Raw genomic sequence first — 16,458 nt, forward strand, 5'->3', positions numbered from 1 at the left:
GTGGAAATCAATAACAGGAAAAGCAGGGAAAAGAAATCAAACACTTGGAAACTGAACAATATCCTGCTCAAAAAAGACTGGATTATAGAAGACATTAAGGATGGAATAAAGAAATTCATAGAATCCAATGACAGTGAAAACACTTCCTATCAGAACCTTTGAGGCACAGCAAAAGCTGTGCACAGAGGCCAATTTTTACCAATACATGCACACATCCAAAAAGAAGAAAGGGCCAAAATCAAAGAATTATCTGTACAACTTGAACAGATAGAAAGACAGCAACAAAAGAAACACACAGGCACCAGAAGAAAACAAATAATAAAAATTAGAGCTGAACTAAATGAAATAGAAAAAAGAAAAACAATGGAAAGAATTAACAAGACCAAAAGTTGGTTTTTTGAAAAATCAACAAAATTAATAAACCACTGGCCAAACTGACAAAAGAAAAGCAGGAGAGAAAGCAAATAACCCGAATAAGAAATGAGATGTGTGATATTAAAAGAGACCCAACTGAAATTAAAAGAATCATATCAGATTACTATGGAAAATTGTACTCTAACAAATTTGAAAACCTAGAAGAAATGAATGAATTCCTAAAAAACACACTACCTACCTAAACTAACACAAACAGAGGTAGGACAACTAAATAGACCCATAACAAAAAAAGAGATTAAAAAGGTAATCAAAAAATCTCCCAACAAAAAAAAGCCATTGACCAGACAGCTTCATTGCAGAGTTCTACCAGGCATAGAAAAGGACGGAATACTACCAAACTCATTCTATGAAGCCACCATATCCCTGATAACAAAACCAGGTAAAGACACCACACGAAAATTATGGTTTAGGTATCCCTCATGAATGTAGATGCAAAAATCCTCAACAAAATTCTAGCCAATAGAATTCAACAATATATCAAAAACATAATTCCCCAAGACCAAGTAGGATTCATACCAGGTATGCAGGGATGGTTCAACACTAGAAAAACAATTAAAGTAATCCACCACATGATTTTATCACAACAATCACATGATTTTATCAATTGATGTAGAAAAGGCATTTGACAAAGTTCAACACCCATTCATGATAAAAACTCTCAGCAAAATAGGAACAGAAGGAAAATTCCTCAACATAATAAAGGGCATTTATACAAAGCCAACAGCCAACATCACCCTAAATGGAGAGTGTCTGAAAGCATTCTCATTGAGATGGGGAATCAGACAAGGATGCCGTTTATCACCGCTCTTACTCAACATGGCATTGTAGGTCTTAGCCAGAGCAATTAGGCTAGATAAAGAAATAAAGGGCATCCAGATTGGCAAGGAAGAAGTAAAAGTATCTCTATTTGCAGATGACATGATCTTATACACAGAAAACCCTAAGGAATCCTCCAGAAAACTACTGAAACTAATAGAAGAGTTCAGCAGATTACTGGAATACAAGATAAACATAGAAAAATCAGTTGGATTCCTCTACACCAACAAAAAGAACATTGAAGAGGATATCACCAAATCAATGCCATTTACAGTAGCCCCCAAGAAGATAAAATACTTAGGAATAAGTCTTACCAGAGATGTAAAAGACTTATACAAAGAAAACTACAGTACACTTCTGCAAGAAACCAAAAGAGACTTACATAAGTGGAAAAACATACCTCGCTCATGGATAGGAAGACTTAACATCATAAAAATGTCTATTCTACCAAAAGTGATCTATACATTTAATGCAATTCCGATCCAAATCCCAACGACATTCTTTAATGAGATGGAGAAACAAATCACCAACTTCATATGGAAGGGAAAGAGGCCCTGGATAAATAAGGCATTACTGAAAAAGAAGAACAAAGTGGGAGGCCTTACTTTACCTGATTTTAGAACCTATTATACCACCACAGTAGTCAAAACAGTCTGGTACTGGTACAACAACAGATACATAGACCAATGGAACAGAATTGAGATTCCAGACATAAATCCATCCACATATGAGCAGTTGACATTTGACAAAGGCCCCAAAACAGTTAATGGGGAAAAGACAGTTTTTTTAACAAATGGTGCTGGTATAACTGGATAACCATCTGCAAAAAAATGAAACAAGACCCATACCTCACTCCATGCAGGAAAAACTAACTCAAAATGGATCAAAGACCTAAATACAAAATCTAAAATGATAAAGACCATGGAAGAAAAAATAGGGACAATATCAGGAGCCCTAATACATGGCATAAACAGTATACAGAACATTATTAAGAATGCAGAAGAAAAACTAGATTACTGGGAGCTCCTAAAAATCAAACACCTATGCTCATACAAAGACTTAAAAAGGCTACCTACAGACTGGGAAAAAGTTTTTAGATATGACATTTCCGATCAGCGTCTGATCTCTAAAATCTACATGATACGGCAAAAAGTCAACTACAAAAAGACAAATAACCCAATTAAAAAATGGGCAAAAGATATGAATAGACACTTCACTAAAGAAGACATTCAGGTAGCTACAGATACATGAGGAAATGCTCACTATCATTAGCCATTAGAGAAATGCAGATCAAAACTACAATGAGATTTCATCTCACTCCAACAAGGCTGGCATTAATCCACAAAAACACAAAATAATAAATGTTGGAGAGGCTGTGGAGAGATTGGAACACTTCTACACTGCTGGTGGGAATGTCAAATGGTACAACCACTTTGGAAATTGATTTGGCGCTTCCTTAAAAAGCTAGAAATAGAACTACCATACGATCCAGGAATCCCACTCCTTGGAATATATTCTAGAGAAATAAGAGCCTTTACACGAACAGATATATGCACACCCATTTTTATTGCAAAAAGATGGAAGCAACCAAGGTGCCCATCAATGGATGAATGGATAAATTATGGTATATTCACACAATGGAATACTACGCGTCGATAAAGAACTGTGAGCAATCTGTGAAACATTTCATAACATGGAGGAACCTTGAAGGCATTATGCTGAAATTAGTCAGTTGCAAAAGGACAAATATTGTATAAGACCACTATTATAAGAACTTGAGAAATAGTTTAAACTGAGAAGAAAATATTCTTTTGTGGTTACAAGAGGAGGGAGGGAGTAAGGGTGGAAGTATCCACTAGTTAGATGGGAGAAGAGAACTAATTTAGGTGAAGGGAAAGAAAACACACAATACAGAGGAGGTCAGCACAATTGGACTATACCAAAGCAAAGAAGTTTCCTGAATAAACGGAATGCTTCTAAGGCCAGTGTAGCACGGGCAGGGGTTTTGGGACCATTATTTCAGGGGACATCTAAGTCGATTGGCATAATAAAATCTATTAAGGAAACATTCTGCATCCCACTCTGGAGAGAGGCATCTGGGGTCTTAAATGCTAGCAAGCAGCCATCTAAGATGCATCAATTTGTCTCAACCCACCCGGATCAAAGGAGAATGAAGAACACCAAGGACACAAGGTAATGACGAGCCCAAGAGACAGAAAGGGCCACATGAACCAGAGACTACATCAACCTGAGACCAGAAGAACTAGATGGTGCTTGGCTACAACTGATGACTGCCCTGACAGGGAACGCAACAGAGAACCCCTGAGGGAGCAGGAGAGCAGTGGGATGCAGACCCCAAATTCTCATAAAAAGGCCAGACTTAATGGTCCTACTCAGACTGGAAGGACCCCGGTGGTCATGGCCCCCAGACCTTCTTTTGGCCCAGGACAGGAACCATTCCCGAAGCCAACTCTTCAGACATGGACTGGACTGGACGATGGGTTGGAGAGGGATGCCGGTGAGGAGTGAGCTTCTTGGATCAGGTGGACACTTGAGACTATGTTGGTATCTCCTGCCTGCAGGGTAGATGAGAGGGTAGAGGGGTGTAGAAGCTGGTGAAGTGGACATGAAAAGAGAGTGGAGAGAGCGGGCTGTCTCATTAGGGGGAGAGTAATTGGGAGTACGTAGCAGGGTGTATATAAGTTTTTACGTGAGAGACTGACTTGGTTTGTAAACTTTCACTTAAAGCACAATAAAAATTATCAAAAAAAAAAAAAAAAAACAAACACGTAGCCACCTGTCAGCAATGTAGGTGACTCCACAGAAAATCTGAGCCTCAGCTAACAAGACAGAAGCAAATGAGTCATTTTTATCTGGTTAGGAGCCAGAATTAAATGGTAATTTTATCCCCTTAGGTAGTGTTAGCTACCTGAAATGTTACATCAGGTCTGGTTCCCTGACATAGGAGTTGAATTCAGGAAACCTCATAGCCAGAACTATATTATCCAAGAATATTGGGATTTCCCCCTTATGAAAGAAAGGTTTATGGATTCCCTAGAGGATTTTGATTACCCTGTAAGTCCATCTTCTCCAGGAAACCTGGGCACTTTGAACACAGGGGCATCAATAAATCCTACCACAGCCTCTGCAAGTAGTCATTCATCTGTCTAAGGTAAACAGTAATTGCTGAGAAAGGCGGAGGAGTGGGAGGGAAGGAAGGCGAGAAAGAGAGAGAAGCATTTCAAATTTCAAAATGCTTCTTGATCCAAGAAGCTCACTCCTCACCAGCATCCCTCTCCAACCCATTGTCCAGTCCAATCCATGTCTGAAGAGTTGGCTTCGGGAATGGTTCCTGTCCTGGGCCAACAGAAGGTCTGGGGGTCCTTCCATTCTGAGTAGAACCATTAAGTCTGGCCTTTTTATGAGAATTTGGGGTCTGCATCCCACTGCTCTCCTGCTCCCTCAGGGGTTCTCTGTTGCGTTCCCTGTCAGGGCAGTCATCGGTTGTACACAGTATTGTCAGTTTTACTAGGTGGCAAAGCTCTTCACTCATGTACCCTATGATTTACTTACGTCTGAACTGAGGTATTTTGTCAATGGGTTGGGTTAGCTAGGTTAACTAACAAATGATTATACTCTCTACCTGGAACTTCTAAAACATTTATTAATAGAAAGCCTTAACAACAGGGTTGAAAACACAGCAATAACATCTACAGCTAGAACATTATATATGCCAACTTTGCCATTGAGTACCAGCTCTGGAAAAATTTGGTCTGGGGCCCTTCAAATCAACCGAATAACTATTTTGATAGAAAGAAAGAAAAAAAATTACCATCTACTCTGTGGTACCTACATACTATGTCATCTTGCATACATTAGCAAGCACCTGCCGAAATTACATGCAGACCTACTGACTTGCTTTGAGACCACTGACAATTTCCCTGTATCCGTGGCTTAACTTCATCTCCTTTTTAAGAGTTTGGTACGGAGGTTCTCTGACATGTTCACCGCTTCATACATGGCGCTACTAAAAATCATCAATACAAGGTGACGGAGCTTGGATCCCATGCGAGAGCTCTAAATAGAACTCTTTCAGTAATTGTTGTGAATGGTCTTAAAAATAAGATTTCAGAAATCTTTCTCCTAGCAAAGTGAAAATTCCTAAAATATAAGAATATTACAACACAAACTTCTGAAATGTTAATTACCTCATAGTATTGCATTGCTAAATTCCCCAAAGAGAATACTGCCAACTATGAGGCTTCTTTTAAGTCCCAGTTTCAAACTTGTTTCATCAAATTTATGAGTTTGATGAAGTATTAGAAGTTAAATCATATTTACCACCATCCGACCCCAGTATGAGGGCATATAGTTACATGGGACAAATACTCAAGTTTAGCAGACCTTGGTTTTATACTCTTTTTTATGTAATGTATTTAAGAGACTAGCAAGAGGGAGAATTATGAAGTATTATGTAACACTTTAGGTCATATATTTATTTTGCATTTTACAGTTGCTATGCCTCACAACCAACCTTGTAGCACAGTACTGTCCAACATAATGGCCACTAACTCCATGTCTCCTCCGAGCATTTGAAAGGTTGCTAGTATGACTGAGTCAACGGATTTTTAATTTTACTTAAATTTAAATGGCCACATGGGGCTAGTGGCTATTTTACTGGGCAGCAGAGTTCTAGAACATAAGTGAAAGCAGATAACCATATTAGAGATTCATGTACACCATGGTCTGTCCAGGAACATGGGTGGGTACAATCAGAACCCTTTTAGTCTATTTGCTGGGGGAAAGCGAGGGATGCTGGTTTACCATCTATATAAACAGAATTAGAAGAGATCAGCAGAAAGCAGTGCTACTGTCCGGTACCTCTATTTCACAACAGATGTATATAATACATAAAAGGAAAATAGATTTCAATATGCCATATAAAAATCACCATGATTACAAGCAGTCATCCATGGCACAATTGCTATTTCCCTGGAGCAACAAAGGAAGCAGAGCCAGGAATGTAAGGATATGGAATACGTGGCTAATTGCCTCCATAAACTACTAGTTGTCTCCTCTGCCATGAGACCAGAACTGGATGGTACCTAGCTATCATTACTGAACATTTTGATCAAAGATTTTATAGAAGAATTCTGACCAAAAGGGAGAAAATGCGGAACTCCAAATTCTCATGGACTTCAACTTTCTGGAGCCAATAGGGCTGGATGAACCCCTGAAACTATTGCCTTGAGTTAATCTTAAACTTTAAATCAAAAATATCCCCTAAAGTCTTCTTAAAACCAAACAACAGCTTAGCTTAACTCGTAAAAAAATGTCTCCCTTGAGCATTATGCTGTTTTAAGAACTACCTGTATGGGATCAAAGTGACAACAGCACTTTGAAAAGATTAGATAAGAACCTTAGGGGTGAGTTTATGTTAGTGGGGGAGGAACAACTCAACAAAGGAGGGTGAGAATGACTGCACAACTTGTGACCAGTGTCACTGAGTTGTAAACGTAGAAACAGTTCAATTAGTGTTATGTTTTACTGTGTATATTCTCAAAAAATTAAATTTTAAACAATTAACTTGGCTTGAACACAGGTGACCACAATATATATAATTTTTTCCCAAAATGATACTACTGAACACACCAGAATATGCTTTACTTAAATTGATCATGAACTTTAAATAGAAAGAACGTAACTAATCACGACAGTTCTTCTCTTCAGCCTTTGCCTTCTCTTATCATCCTGTACCACTAAGCATCACTATGGCTTTAGGCATTCACAATCGTTCCGGACCTCAATTTCTTCACTCATAAAATAGTAAGACTGAAGATAATGGTCCCTTATTGGTTCTTTCCTATGTTTATCAGTCTATGAGGCTCAATTTTACTTAAGCATCAAAGATTGCCCAGTCTCTCAAAATATCCAGAAGAAAGGAGGCCTTGAATGCTATAGTGAATTTTCACTGGTCACTCTACCGTGACCTTTTACAGTGGTTTTTATTTCTGCCTCTGCAAACGCCCTGTTGACGATAGCCTTAAAAGCAGCATTAGTCATTCTGATGTCACTATGGATTTCACAGTACATTTGTAATTACGGATTACAAATTTCAATGCTACAGGCAGTGCGAGTTTCAACTATCAGAACTACCTGATATATTTGGCTACCAGCATCAATCATTAAAAATCTTTACCAAAAACTGCTTTTCTGATGATGTTGAGAGGAAGTAAAATAGAGAGGGCAGGGTCAATGAAAAAAGTAAAAAAAAACAGATTTTTCTGAATTCATATTGTAGTGGTTTGTTAAGCAGTTGCCTTGTTCTACAAGTACTCTGTCTATGAGAGCACCATGAAAGTGTTTTTCTTTTTTTCCCCCCTGTGGGAGAAGGGAAGCAATGAAGGAAATGAAAGAGTTCATTTAAGTGCCAAATTCACAGAAGGCTAATTTGTAAAAGCTCAATCCAGCTGAATATACTTAGAGCCACTGCTGGTCCACAAAACTTCAGCTGAGAAGGCTAATTGAGATTCTTCAGGAGAACTCGCTTGTCTTTAGGAGTTACAGAACATCTCATTAGGCATTCTGTACCTCTCCCTTCTCTAGAATACTGACTCTGCTTGGCCTGAGTTTACAGCTTGTGAATTTCCAATAGATTATAACACACCATTCTTGTAAGACTGTTGGTTTTGTTTTGCTCCCCCCTCTCTTTTTTTCTTACTGGTCTCTCAAGTAGCATTTAACAGAAGTGTATTAGTTATACTGGAATTCTGGGTTTTTTTTTTTTTTTGAAAACAAAAAACTATGCCCCATCTCCAAGAATGCAACAAAGAGACTGAAGTCCCTATTAAACACCTTCTCTAATATTGTGCTAAAGAAGGGCTTTCCATAAAACGCAATCATTAGAGCTGATGTCTGGAGTTTAGAAAGAACAATAAACTCCATAAAGTCTTATTTTCTACCCTTTTCCAACTCTCTGTGCAGATGCAGTATTTAACATTTGATTTTATTAGACCAGAGAGTACATGCCACACATCTGCCTCCATTTCCTTCGTTACTGAAGCGACATGTGGACTCCTCTGTGTATTTAAACAAAAAAAATGTCTAACGATGTTTGAGGAATTAGTGTCATGGGAAACATGTTTAAGTATCTAATTAGAAGCCTCTCCTGTGAGCTGGAAAAAATACCTCTTGGCACAATTATGTAGCTCTTTCCCTCTTGCTGCTATTATTATACACAATATTTTCAGGCTTGCAAAGAAGCCTGGGATGATACTAAAATAGTATAAAGGTCTCCAAGTATTTGCCATTACTATCATTGATGAACATTTTCATCAATGATAGGTAAGTCGGAATCGACTCGATGGCACTGGGTTTTTATCATTGATGAGTTTTTTTTTTTTTACATAAGCCATGGCATGCACACACATGCATGCATGTATGCGTATCTGTGGATGTATGTATACACACGCACCTTATCTGTCCAAACCCAAAGTTTACCTGAATTATTCTGTGTGCTTTTCACATAACAAAAATAAATTATTTATAAATTTACCTGTATCTACAAGATAAGAGGATTCTTTCAGAGCTATTTCATAATTAACTTTCTCCATGGTAAAAGGTAAAATTTCTTATTGCTTTAAAATTTAAATAATTTTTTTTTCCTAATCAGAACGTGGTAACGTATTTCAATATACTTTTTCCCCCCACTTCCCAAATTTTCACTACCTCTTTTCTTTATCGTGTTCTCAAGGAAGGCCTACCCAGTAAATGAAATTACACTGACAATTTCTTTTAGCCTTTAATATATTTTCTACTAAAAATCAAGCTTTGAGACAGAAAATATTACTGGTTTTGTTATAAAAACAAGTGACAATTTTTAATTCACAAATGAGGAAAACGAGACACTGATCACATTGTACATACAGTATTACAATGAACTGATTAGCTGGAGGCTAATAAAACATTGAAGACCACATACACACACGTACTTTGAAACAAGAAACACAGGACAGTTTTAATCCTTGATATTTCCATGACTGCCGAGAGGAAGAACATCACTGACTTGAGTCTATATGCAGTCACTATGTACTCCAGTTCTAAAGCACGTTGTAGAGCATCTTTAGGCAAAAATAAATATTTTGATTGGAGACTTTTTCTCCCTGCTCAAAACAATCTGCTTTCCTACAGCTATCAAGTACTTGGTTTGTTATCAATTTAACAAGATCACAATAATAAACACAGTATTTTTACCACAAAACTCAGGTGAGAGGTTTTTAAACAGACCACATAAAAAATATTTTTTCCCAAGGAAGGCAGTCCTAATTATCAATTATAAATGCAATCCTAACAGAGTCTTGGTTACATATCAGTCACTTCCAAATATTGATGAAGAAACAAAAATGTGTGTGGGGGCGGAAAGGAGTGATGGCATAGCAGGGAGTTGAAAAGGTGTGAAATAAGGAAAATATATTTGCCACAGGAAATATTGGATTCAGTTGATTTTTTAAAATGAGGTATAAGAGTATGCCAGTAAATGCAAAAACAAACAAAAAACAAAAAAATGCACATTTCCGATGGAAAAACCTCTAAGCCTCTTATAGTTTTCTTTATTCAGATTAGACATTTCATATACAGCAGTTAATCTAGAAAAATACATTTAAAAAAATCTTCAACCAACCATGCTCCCTGTAACAAAACCTTCCAAACCCTGTTTTATTATACAAATCAATCTACATTAGTAATGTAAAAAGAAATTCTCAAATTTAGTGATGTCGTTTTCTATCCAACTTCCACCTAATTTATATATGGGCTTTCAACTATTCATACTGTAGAGTTAGAATTCTGTAATAAATTTTTCTAATGTATTCTGTACATGTTAAATAATCTAACAGGTTCCTCTTGTAGTGCATTTACCATTTAGCAAATCTACTCAGTATTTTTCCAGTACCATTCACATTACAGTGATTTGCCTACAAATGTAATTAAAATCTAAAAGTGCACACAGTTACTTCCGCAAATAACGGCCTATTTCTGGAGGAAACCTAATATTCACAGAAAAGGTCACCTACACCAATACCTATACCATGATTAGAAATGTAGGGTTAGAATGTACTGAGACTATACAACACAATTATATACATAAGCTAAAGGGCATGAAATCTTTAGCTTATATTTACAACAAATAAAGTCCATTTCCACAGGGTCATACCAAGAGCTCAGTATGGCACTAGATATAATGACAACTGTTAGCTACAATTCAGTGTAGCACACACAGCCTAAAAACACCCTGAATTGACTTATGCTAAATAAAATCTCCAGTATGTCACAGTGTTCAATGTAGTATTTATTAGTGTGCTGCCCAAATAAGCAAAGATATCCAGTAAGGATGCTGTGCAACAAGTGAAAGGCAGCAAGCCTTCATCAAGGGATTCTATCTGGGTTATGGTCAATTTTAGCACTCAGACTGCCACTGCATGCAGAAACCCTGAAGAAGAAATACACAGGTTTCAGAACAGATACAATTCATTTTGTTGAAAATGCCCAAGAGTGTTTTCAGAATAACGGATACTATTCCTATCAAGTGGTGAACCTAAATGTGATGAACCTACAAGTCATAAAAAATAATTCTGTATTATCCAGTTTGAGGAAAAAAAAAAAAAGTTTTCTTACCAAATTATCCAGTGTATATATGCCTGGTTAGAACTGCAAGTTTTGATTTTTACTAAAATTCAAACATTCAGGATAAAAGTAATTCAAAATTACATACATATTATATCAACTTGCAACAAAGCAGCAAATATGAGGGCCTAACACATTTTGACACTCTCCCCTCCCTTCTAACCCCTCAAAAAAGTGCAAAATCAAAGAGTCACTGCTTGGTCCAAAAAGAAAATACATCGTGTATAAAGGTTTGAAATCTGATGGGATCCAGCTTCTATTCCACAGGTTCTGTCTTCAGTAAGAATCAGCGTCCGAAGATGGAGCTTAATTCCAGAAGAATTAATTCTACAATTTGGTTTTGGTACACAGTGTGAACTGCTATATTACCAGTCTCTTTCTCTGGCCTTAATAGAGTAGGACCAAAAACAATTGCTATACTCTGATAGGTCATTCGATTTTTTTCTCCATTTTCTATAACTCTAAGGGAAGGAAAAAAAAAAAAAAAAAGCTGTTAAAAGAGCAAATATAGAGGCAGAAATTCTTCAAATTGTATTACAAATTGAAGAGTTTGCATTTTGAAAAGAGAAATAATGCTCATTTTTCTTAGGTGACACAAGTAGGATTCAGTACAAATGCCACGTGAAGCTTTCTTACGGATAAACACAGCTTAAAGGCACAACTACACGTTGTTGTTAGCTGCGTCCAGCCAACCCCTGACTCCTGATGACCCATACACATTGGGACTGAACTGGTGTGATCAACCAGGCTTTCCATTGGCTGGTTTTTTTTCAGAAGGAGACGCTAGCCTTTTCTTATAGTCTGTCTTAGTCTGAAAGCTCCACTGAAATCTGTTCAGCATCACGGCAACATGCAAGCTTCCACTGACAGATGGGTGATGGCTGCACTTGAGGTGCACTGGCTGGAAATCAAACCCGGGTCTCCTCCATGGAAGGTGAGAATTCTACCACGGAACCACCAATGTCCTCTTACTCTCTAACAAACTTTAAATGTGTGGTATTTGAGCTTAGTTTTTAAATAGTACATAGACATAAACACGAGTTATGATTCCTGTATCAATGACTACTCCATTTAATTAACGGGAAAAAAATCTCATTAGGGCACAGAGATGAAATTTTCAATTTTATTCATTTTATTTTGTCAAAAATCTCTCTTACTGGGATAATTTTAGTAGTCTAGTGCTCTTTAATGAGTCACTGGTGGTTCACCGATAGATTTCCTGTCATCCATTTTAGGGTAAGTTAGTATGTTGTTGTTTTTGTTGTGTGCCGCCAAGTCAATTCCAACATGTATACCTCATTTAATAACCTCCATTTTAGGATAACTAGTAGACCTGATTTAGTAGCTAAACTCATCTTTGTATTAATGAACTTCTAACAACAATTTCTGAATACCCACTATGTGCTGGGCATTATATAAATGCTTCACGTATACTACCTAATTTAATGTATTCTTCATACCAAGCCATTTTATCCAGGAGGAACAGAGGCTAAAAGTCATTGAGTATATTTTTCAAGTCATGAAGACAGTTAAGGAGCATAGCTGAGCTCTGAAGTTGGGTCTGATCAACCCTGATCCTATGTGCCCCTATATTTCATATCTGTGCAGTTCTTCTTACCTTTTGAGATGTCTAAAAAGAATCTGCATTGTATCTTGATTTGGCTTTGGCAATTGTTTGATCAAGTCCTTAACAGCAGCAACTCGTTGTCTTGGTTCTTGTTCTGAAAAGAGATAATAACTAAAGATTTTGCAGTACTTTCTTATGAAACTGAAAGCAATGACATAGTTTGGAACATGATATTTGGTAATACATAGTGACATCTGGTGGTCACATTTTAAATTTCTGAAATGAAACCACCCTTTGAAAAAAGTTTGTTTAAAATTAAGAAAGATCAAACAAAGTGTGTTGGCTTAATCTGTGCAGAGGATTTTCAATGCCTAGGGAAAACTGAGTGAGTTAACATACTTACTAATTGCATTAACAAAATCATTAAAATGGTTAAATGTAAAAAGAGGTTCTGGCAATTCTCGAAAAAACATTTTGAGTGCTCCAGTGATGACATGAATATCTTCCCATTTACTATCATTCAAGTCCAATTTCTCATCTGAAAAACAGCAGAAACAGGAAATTTTTTAAATTAAACCAATTTGAAAAATTGCGAGTGATTATTCAGGATATAACAGGAAGTATAACCTTACCATGATTGACTGCAAATCTCAGCTTCTGTATCACTGCAAGGTTGCCACTTACTCTGTATATCCCATCAACATCCAAACCTAGAAGACAAAGATACTTTTTATGTTTAAAGTACTTGTTTGTCTCTCTAAAGATGCTTGCATGTTTCAGAATTCTTACTCATGAGCATTAACCTAAAATCAAATGGGCAAATACTCTTATCTCTCTAAATGGGTTTTTATAGATCTTTTGCCATGGGGAGGGAGATGGAGAGTCACTCTGAATTCTGTTTAATAAATAGCAATAATTCTACTTTGTTTATGATGTTGTTGACTGCAAATCTGTTCAAGACAATCATCTCATTAAACCTGAAATACTAACAACTTAAGATAAACTTCTGCAAACACTTTGGAATAGTTCAAAAAGTAAAGAAAGCCATTGATAAAATCAGCCCACTGTTTCGCATACCATTTTATAACGTAAAAAAGTGTATCATATTAAGTGCTTATAATAAATTCAAGTTGGTAACTAAACTAGTGGTTCTACAGAAACAACTGGTGGTTTGATGTAGAGTTTATTATTGTCTTTCAAATGTGAAACAGAAAACCATTTGATACACAAGTCAGCCTTAAAAACTCAAGCATTTTAAGGTACTCTTCATCTAACTTCAAATAAAGGCAAGCAGCGTGATGTTCCTACTGTCATATTGACAAGAAGAGTCACTGAGAAGAGATCTGTGACTGGCAGGAATTACAAGTTAAATTATGCAACTATTTTAACTGTACAGACATTTTTGATGATATACAGATAAGATACAGTCAATATACTGCTAATTTATATAAAACTAGTATAAATATTCTAACTGCTAAAATTAACCAAAATAGAAATTAGGTTCAATTTTATTTTACAGGAAATGATCTAAAAAGGATCTGTCTACTTAGACACTTGACAGTTGATTGAACAGTTTTAAAATGTCACCTCATTTTTGTTATGAACAAAAGAAACTTTTCTGTAGTAAACACAATCTCCTCATATCTTCTACAATGCCGAATCATTTCTTACTAAATTCAGTTTCAAAATCACCATCTTCTTTGTCTTAAACCATTGCCAACTCCAAATGGCTTCAAAGAATACGATACACTTAATCAACCATTTACAGTACTGAGCACTCAGTAGTTGCCTGCAGAGGCCTTAATTTGAAACAGGTGCAAACATGTAAGTTTTCTGCAAACAAGATGCTTTTTTAACATCTTACCTTGTGCTACAGGGAACTTGTGACTGCATCACTCTAAATCATCAAAATCCTAGCAGAACAATGGGTTGGTTTGCTTCATTCAAAAAACAAACAAGCATCATTTTCTTACCGTGTTCTTCAACATGTTCGATGCATAACTTCACAAACTTTGGTACTGTGCCATTCTCTCTCTGACAGAGATTAGCAAGATTGGACCCAAATACCTGATCTGAAAGAGATTTCATTTTAAAAACAAACCACCTTGCCAAAATTTACTTCACAAAATGATTAAGCCAGTGCAATCCCTTACCAGGCCTTATGTGATCTGCACTCTGCCCACCTCTTCAATTTCACATCAGGCAATTCTTCTTCTCTGCTAAGCTCCGTGAGCACCCTGACTAGTTCCTACCTGGGAGCATTTGTATTTTCTATTCCTTCTGCAGACAGCACTCTCCCCCCAAATTCGATTCCTCCTCATCACTCCTAGTCTCAGGCGAACGTCACCTTCTTAGAAAAACCTTCCGACAAGTCTGCCTAAGATAACCCAATTCTAGTCACACTCTTTTATTAGCATCTTAGTTTCTTCACAGTAATCATCACTATCTTAAATTATCTTGTCTACTAGCTTATTGTCTGTCTCCCACTTGAGCATATGTCTCATGTGGACCAGGACCTCGTAATTCTTGAACAACAGTGGGTGTTCACTGCACTAGCACTTAATAAATACTTAAGTACTTTTAAAACTATTAAATCAAGCATCTGTGTGACCATTATGTGTCAACATTTGACTTCACAAAATATATTCCAAAGGTGGTTCTATTAATCTTTCAACACAACAGTTTTGAAATTCCACGTCAGTGCTAACTATTCTGGAAAACAAAATATTTGAAGTGATGTATAAGCCATCCAGTGACGGCTTTTAGATTTCTCAATGAAAAGGCCTAGCAAACAAATCGGCAGTAGCTCCTGTTCATTTGTCAGGCTTTTTTATTTTTTTTAAAGGTTCTAAGCTAAATATGCTGAATTCACATGCTTTATTTGGGAGTACCTGTTTATCCATAACTCTTAAGGATGCTAATTTGAATCATCCAATTAGGCAAATCTTCCTAGACATCTTTTAAATACTTTTTTAATGACACTCATTTGGGTATTTTAATTTAGATGATTTAAAAACAGATGTTCCAAAGACGTACATCTTTGTTAGAAACTTCATAATCAGAGATAGCTATAACATAAACATTATATATCACCTTAACATATGTCTCCATTTACGAATATATGTCACTGTTTTGAGCCATGTGTTAGAAAACTTTGAGGAATTTAAACTTAGGCCTATAACAACTAAAGGTCTATGAAATTTTAAAGAATTCTTTCTTATTAAGAAAAAATCCCATTAGTACATTTTGGTACTTATAAAGGAAATAAAAAATATACAAATTAACTAGAAAAAAATACCATATACTTATTTTAAAATTACCTTAAGTGACAACTGAAAGCAAACAGTCAAGAATAAAATAGGTCTGTTCCTTGTTTTCTTCTTTCTACTCTCTTAGCAGATACCAGCTATTAGCTGCCGTGGGGCCGATTTTTGCTCATGGCAACCCCATGTGTGTCAGAGTAGAACTGTGCTCCAGAGGGTTTTCAGTGGTTGGTTTTTCAGAAGTAGATCCTCGGGCCTTTCTTCTGAGGTATCCCTGGATGGCATGCACCTCTGCGTGGACTTGGTTAGCAGAGAGTGTGTTAACTGCACCAACCAGAAACTCCTTCTTAGTGATAGTTTATTAAAAATTTCTAATTTCTTCCAACCTTTGCATCTCAAAACTAAAACTCTTCACTGTCACAACTTCTAAACATCTGCTACCCAACACATCAGAGCAGCTTCTCTGACACAGGTTTTCTAAGAACTTAGCTTGGTATTTACGTCTATTCAGTGCTTCAGTTAAAATAAACATTTCATGCGCATAAAAAAATCCATTTGAATTATTCAAATCAAATTTTAATCACTGTAACTAAAAACTTGATGAATAAAGAATAAGAACACTTTTATTGACTGGAAATTCTTTAGTGTTTAATCTGAAATGTCCTATTTCTGATTTTGGCCAAAGTTCATCACTAT

General features: G+C 36.5%; 1 protein-coding gene across 4 annotated transcripts in view; it reads right to left on the reverse strand.

The window, feature by feature from the left end:
- Positions 1-8,016: 8,016 nt before the first annotated feature.
- Positions 8,017-16,458, reverse strand: part of ARHGAP12 (Rho GTPase activating protein 12) — a 116,673-nt gene continuing 108,231 nt past the window's right edge. For all 4 annotated transcript variants that reach the window (XM_064285053.1, XM_064285051.1, XM_064285054.1 and 1 more), the window contains 5 exons: positions 14,473-14,571; positions 13,132-13,209; positions 12,903-13,037; positions 12,551-12,653; positions 8,017-11,393 (listed from right to left, as the gene is read on the reverse strand). In XM_064285053.1, the coding sequence (XP_064141123.1) occupies positions 11,219-11,393; positions 12,551-12,653; positions 12,903-13,037; positions 13,132-13,209; positions 14,473-14,571 (590 nt within the window). In that variant the 3' untranslated portion in view covers positions 8,017-11,218. The remainder of the gene's footprint in view (positions 11,394-12,550; positions 12,654-12,902; positions 13,038-13,131; positions 13,210-14,472; positions 14,572-16,458) is intronic.

This window comes from Loxodonta africana, chromosome 4 (genome assembly GCF_030014295.1).
Source record: "Loxodonta africana isolate mLoxAfr1 chromosome 4, mLoxAfr1.hap2, whole genome shotgun sequence".
Lineage (NCBI taxonomy): Eukaryota > Metazoa > Chordata > Mammalia > Proboscidea > Elephantidae > Loxodonta > Loxodonta africana.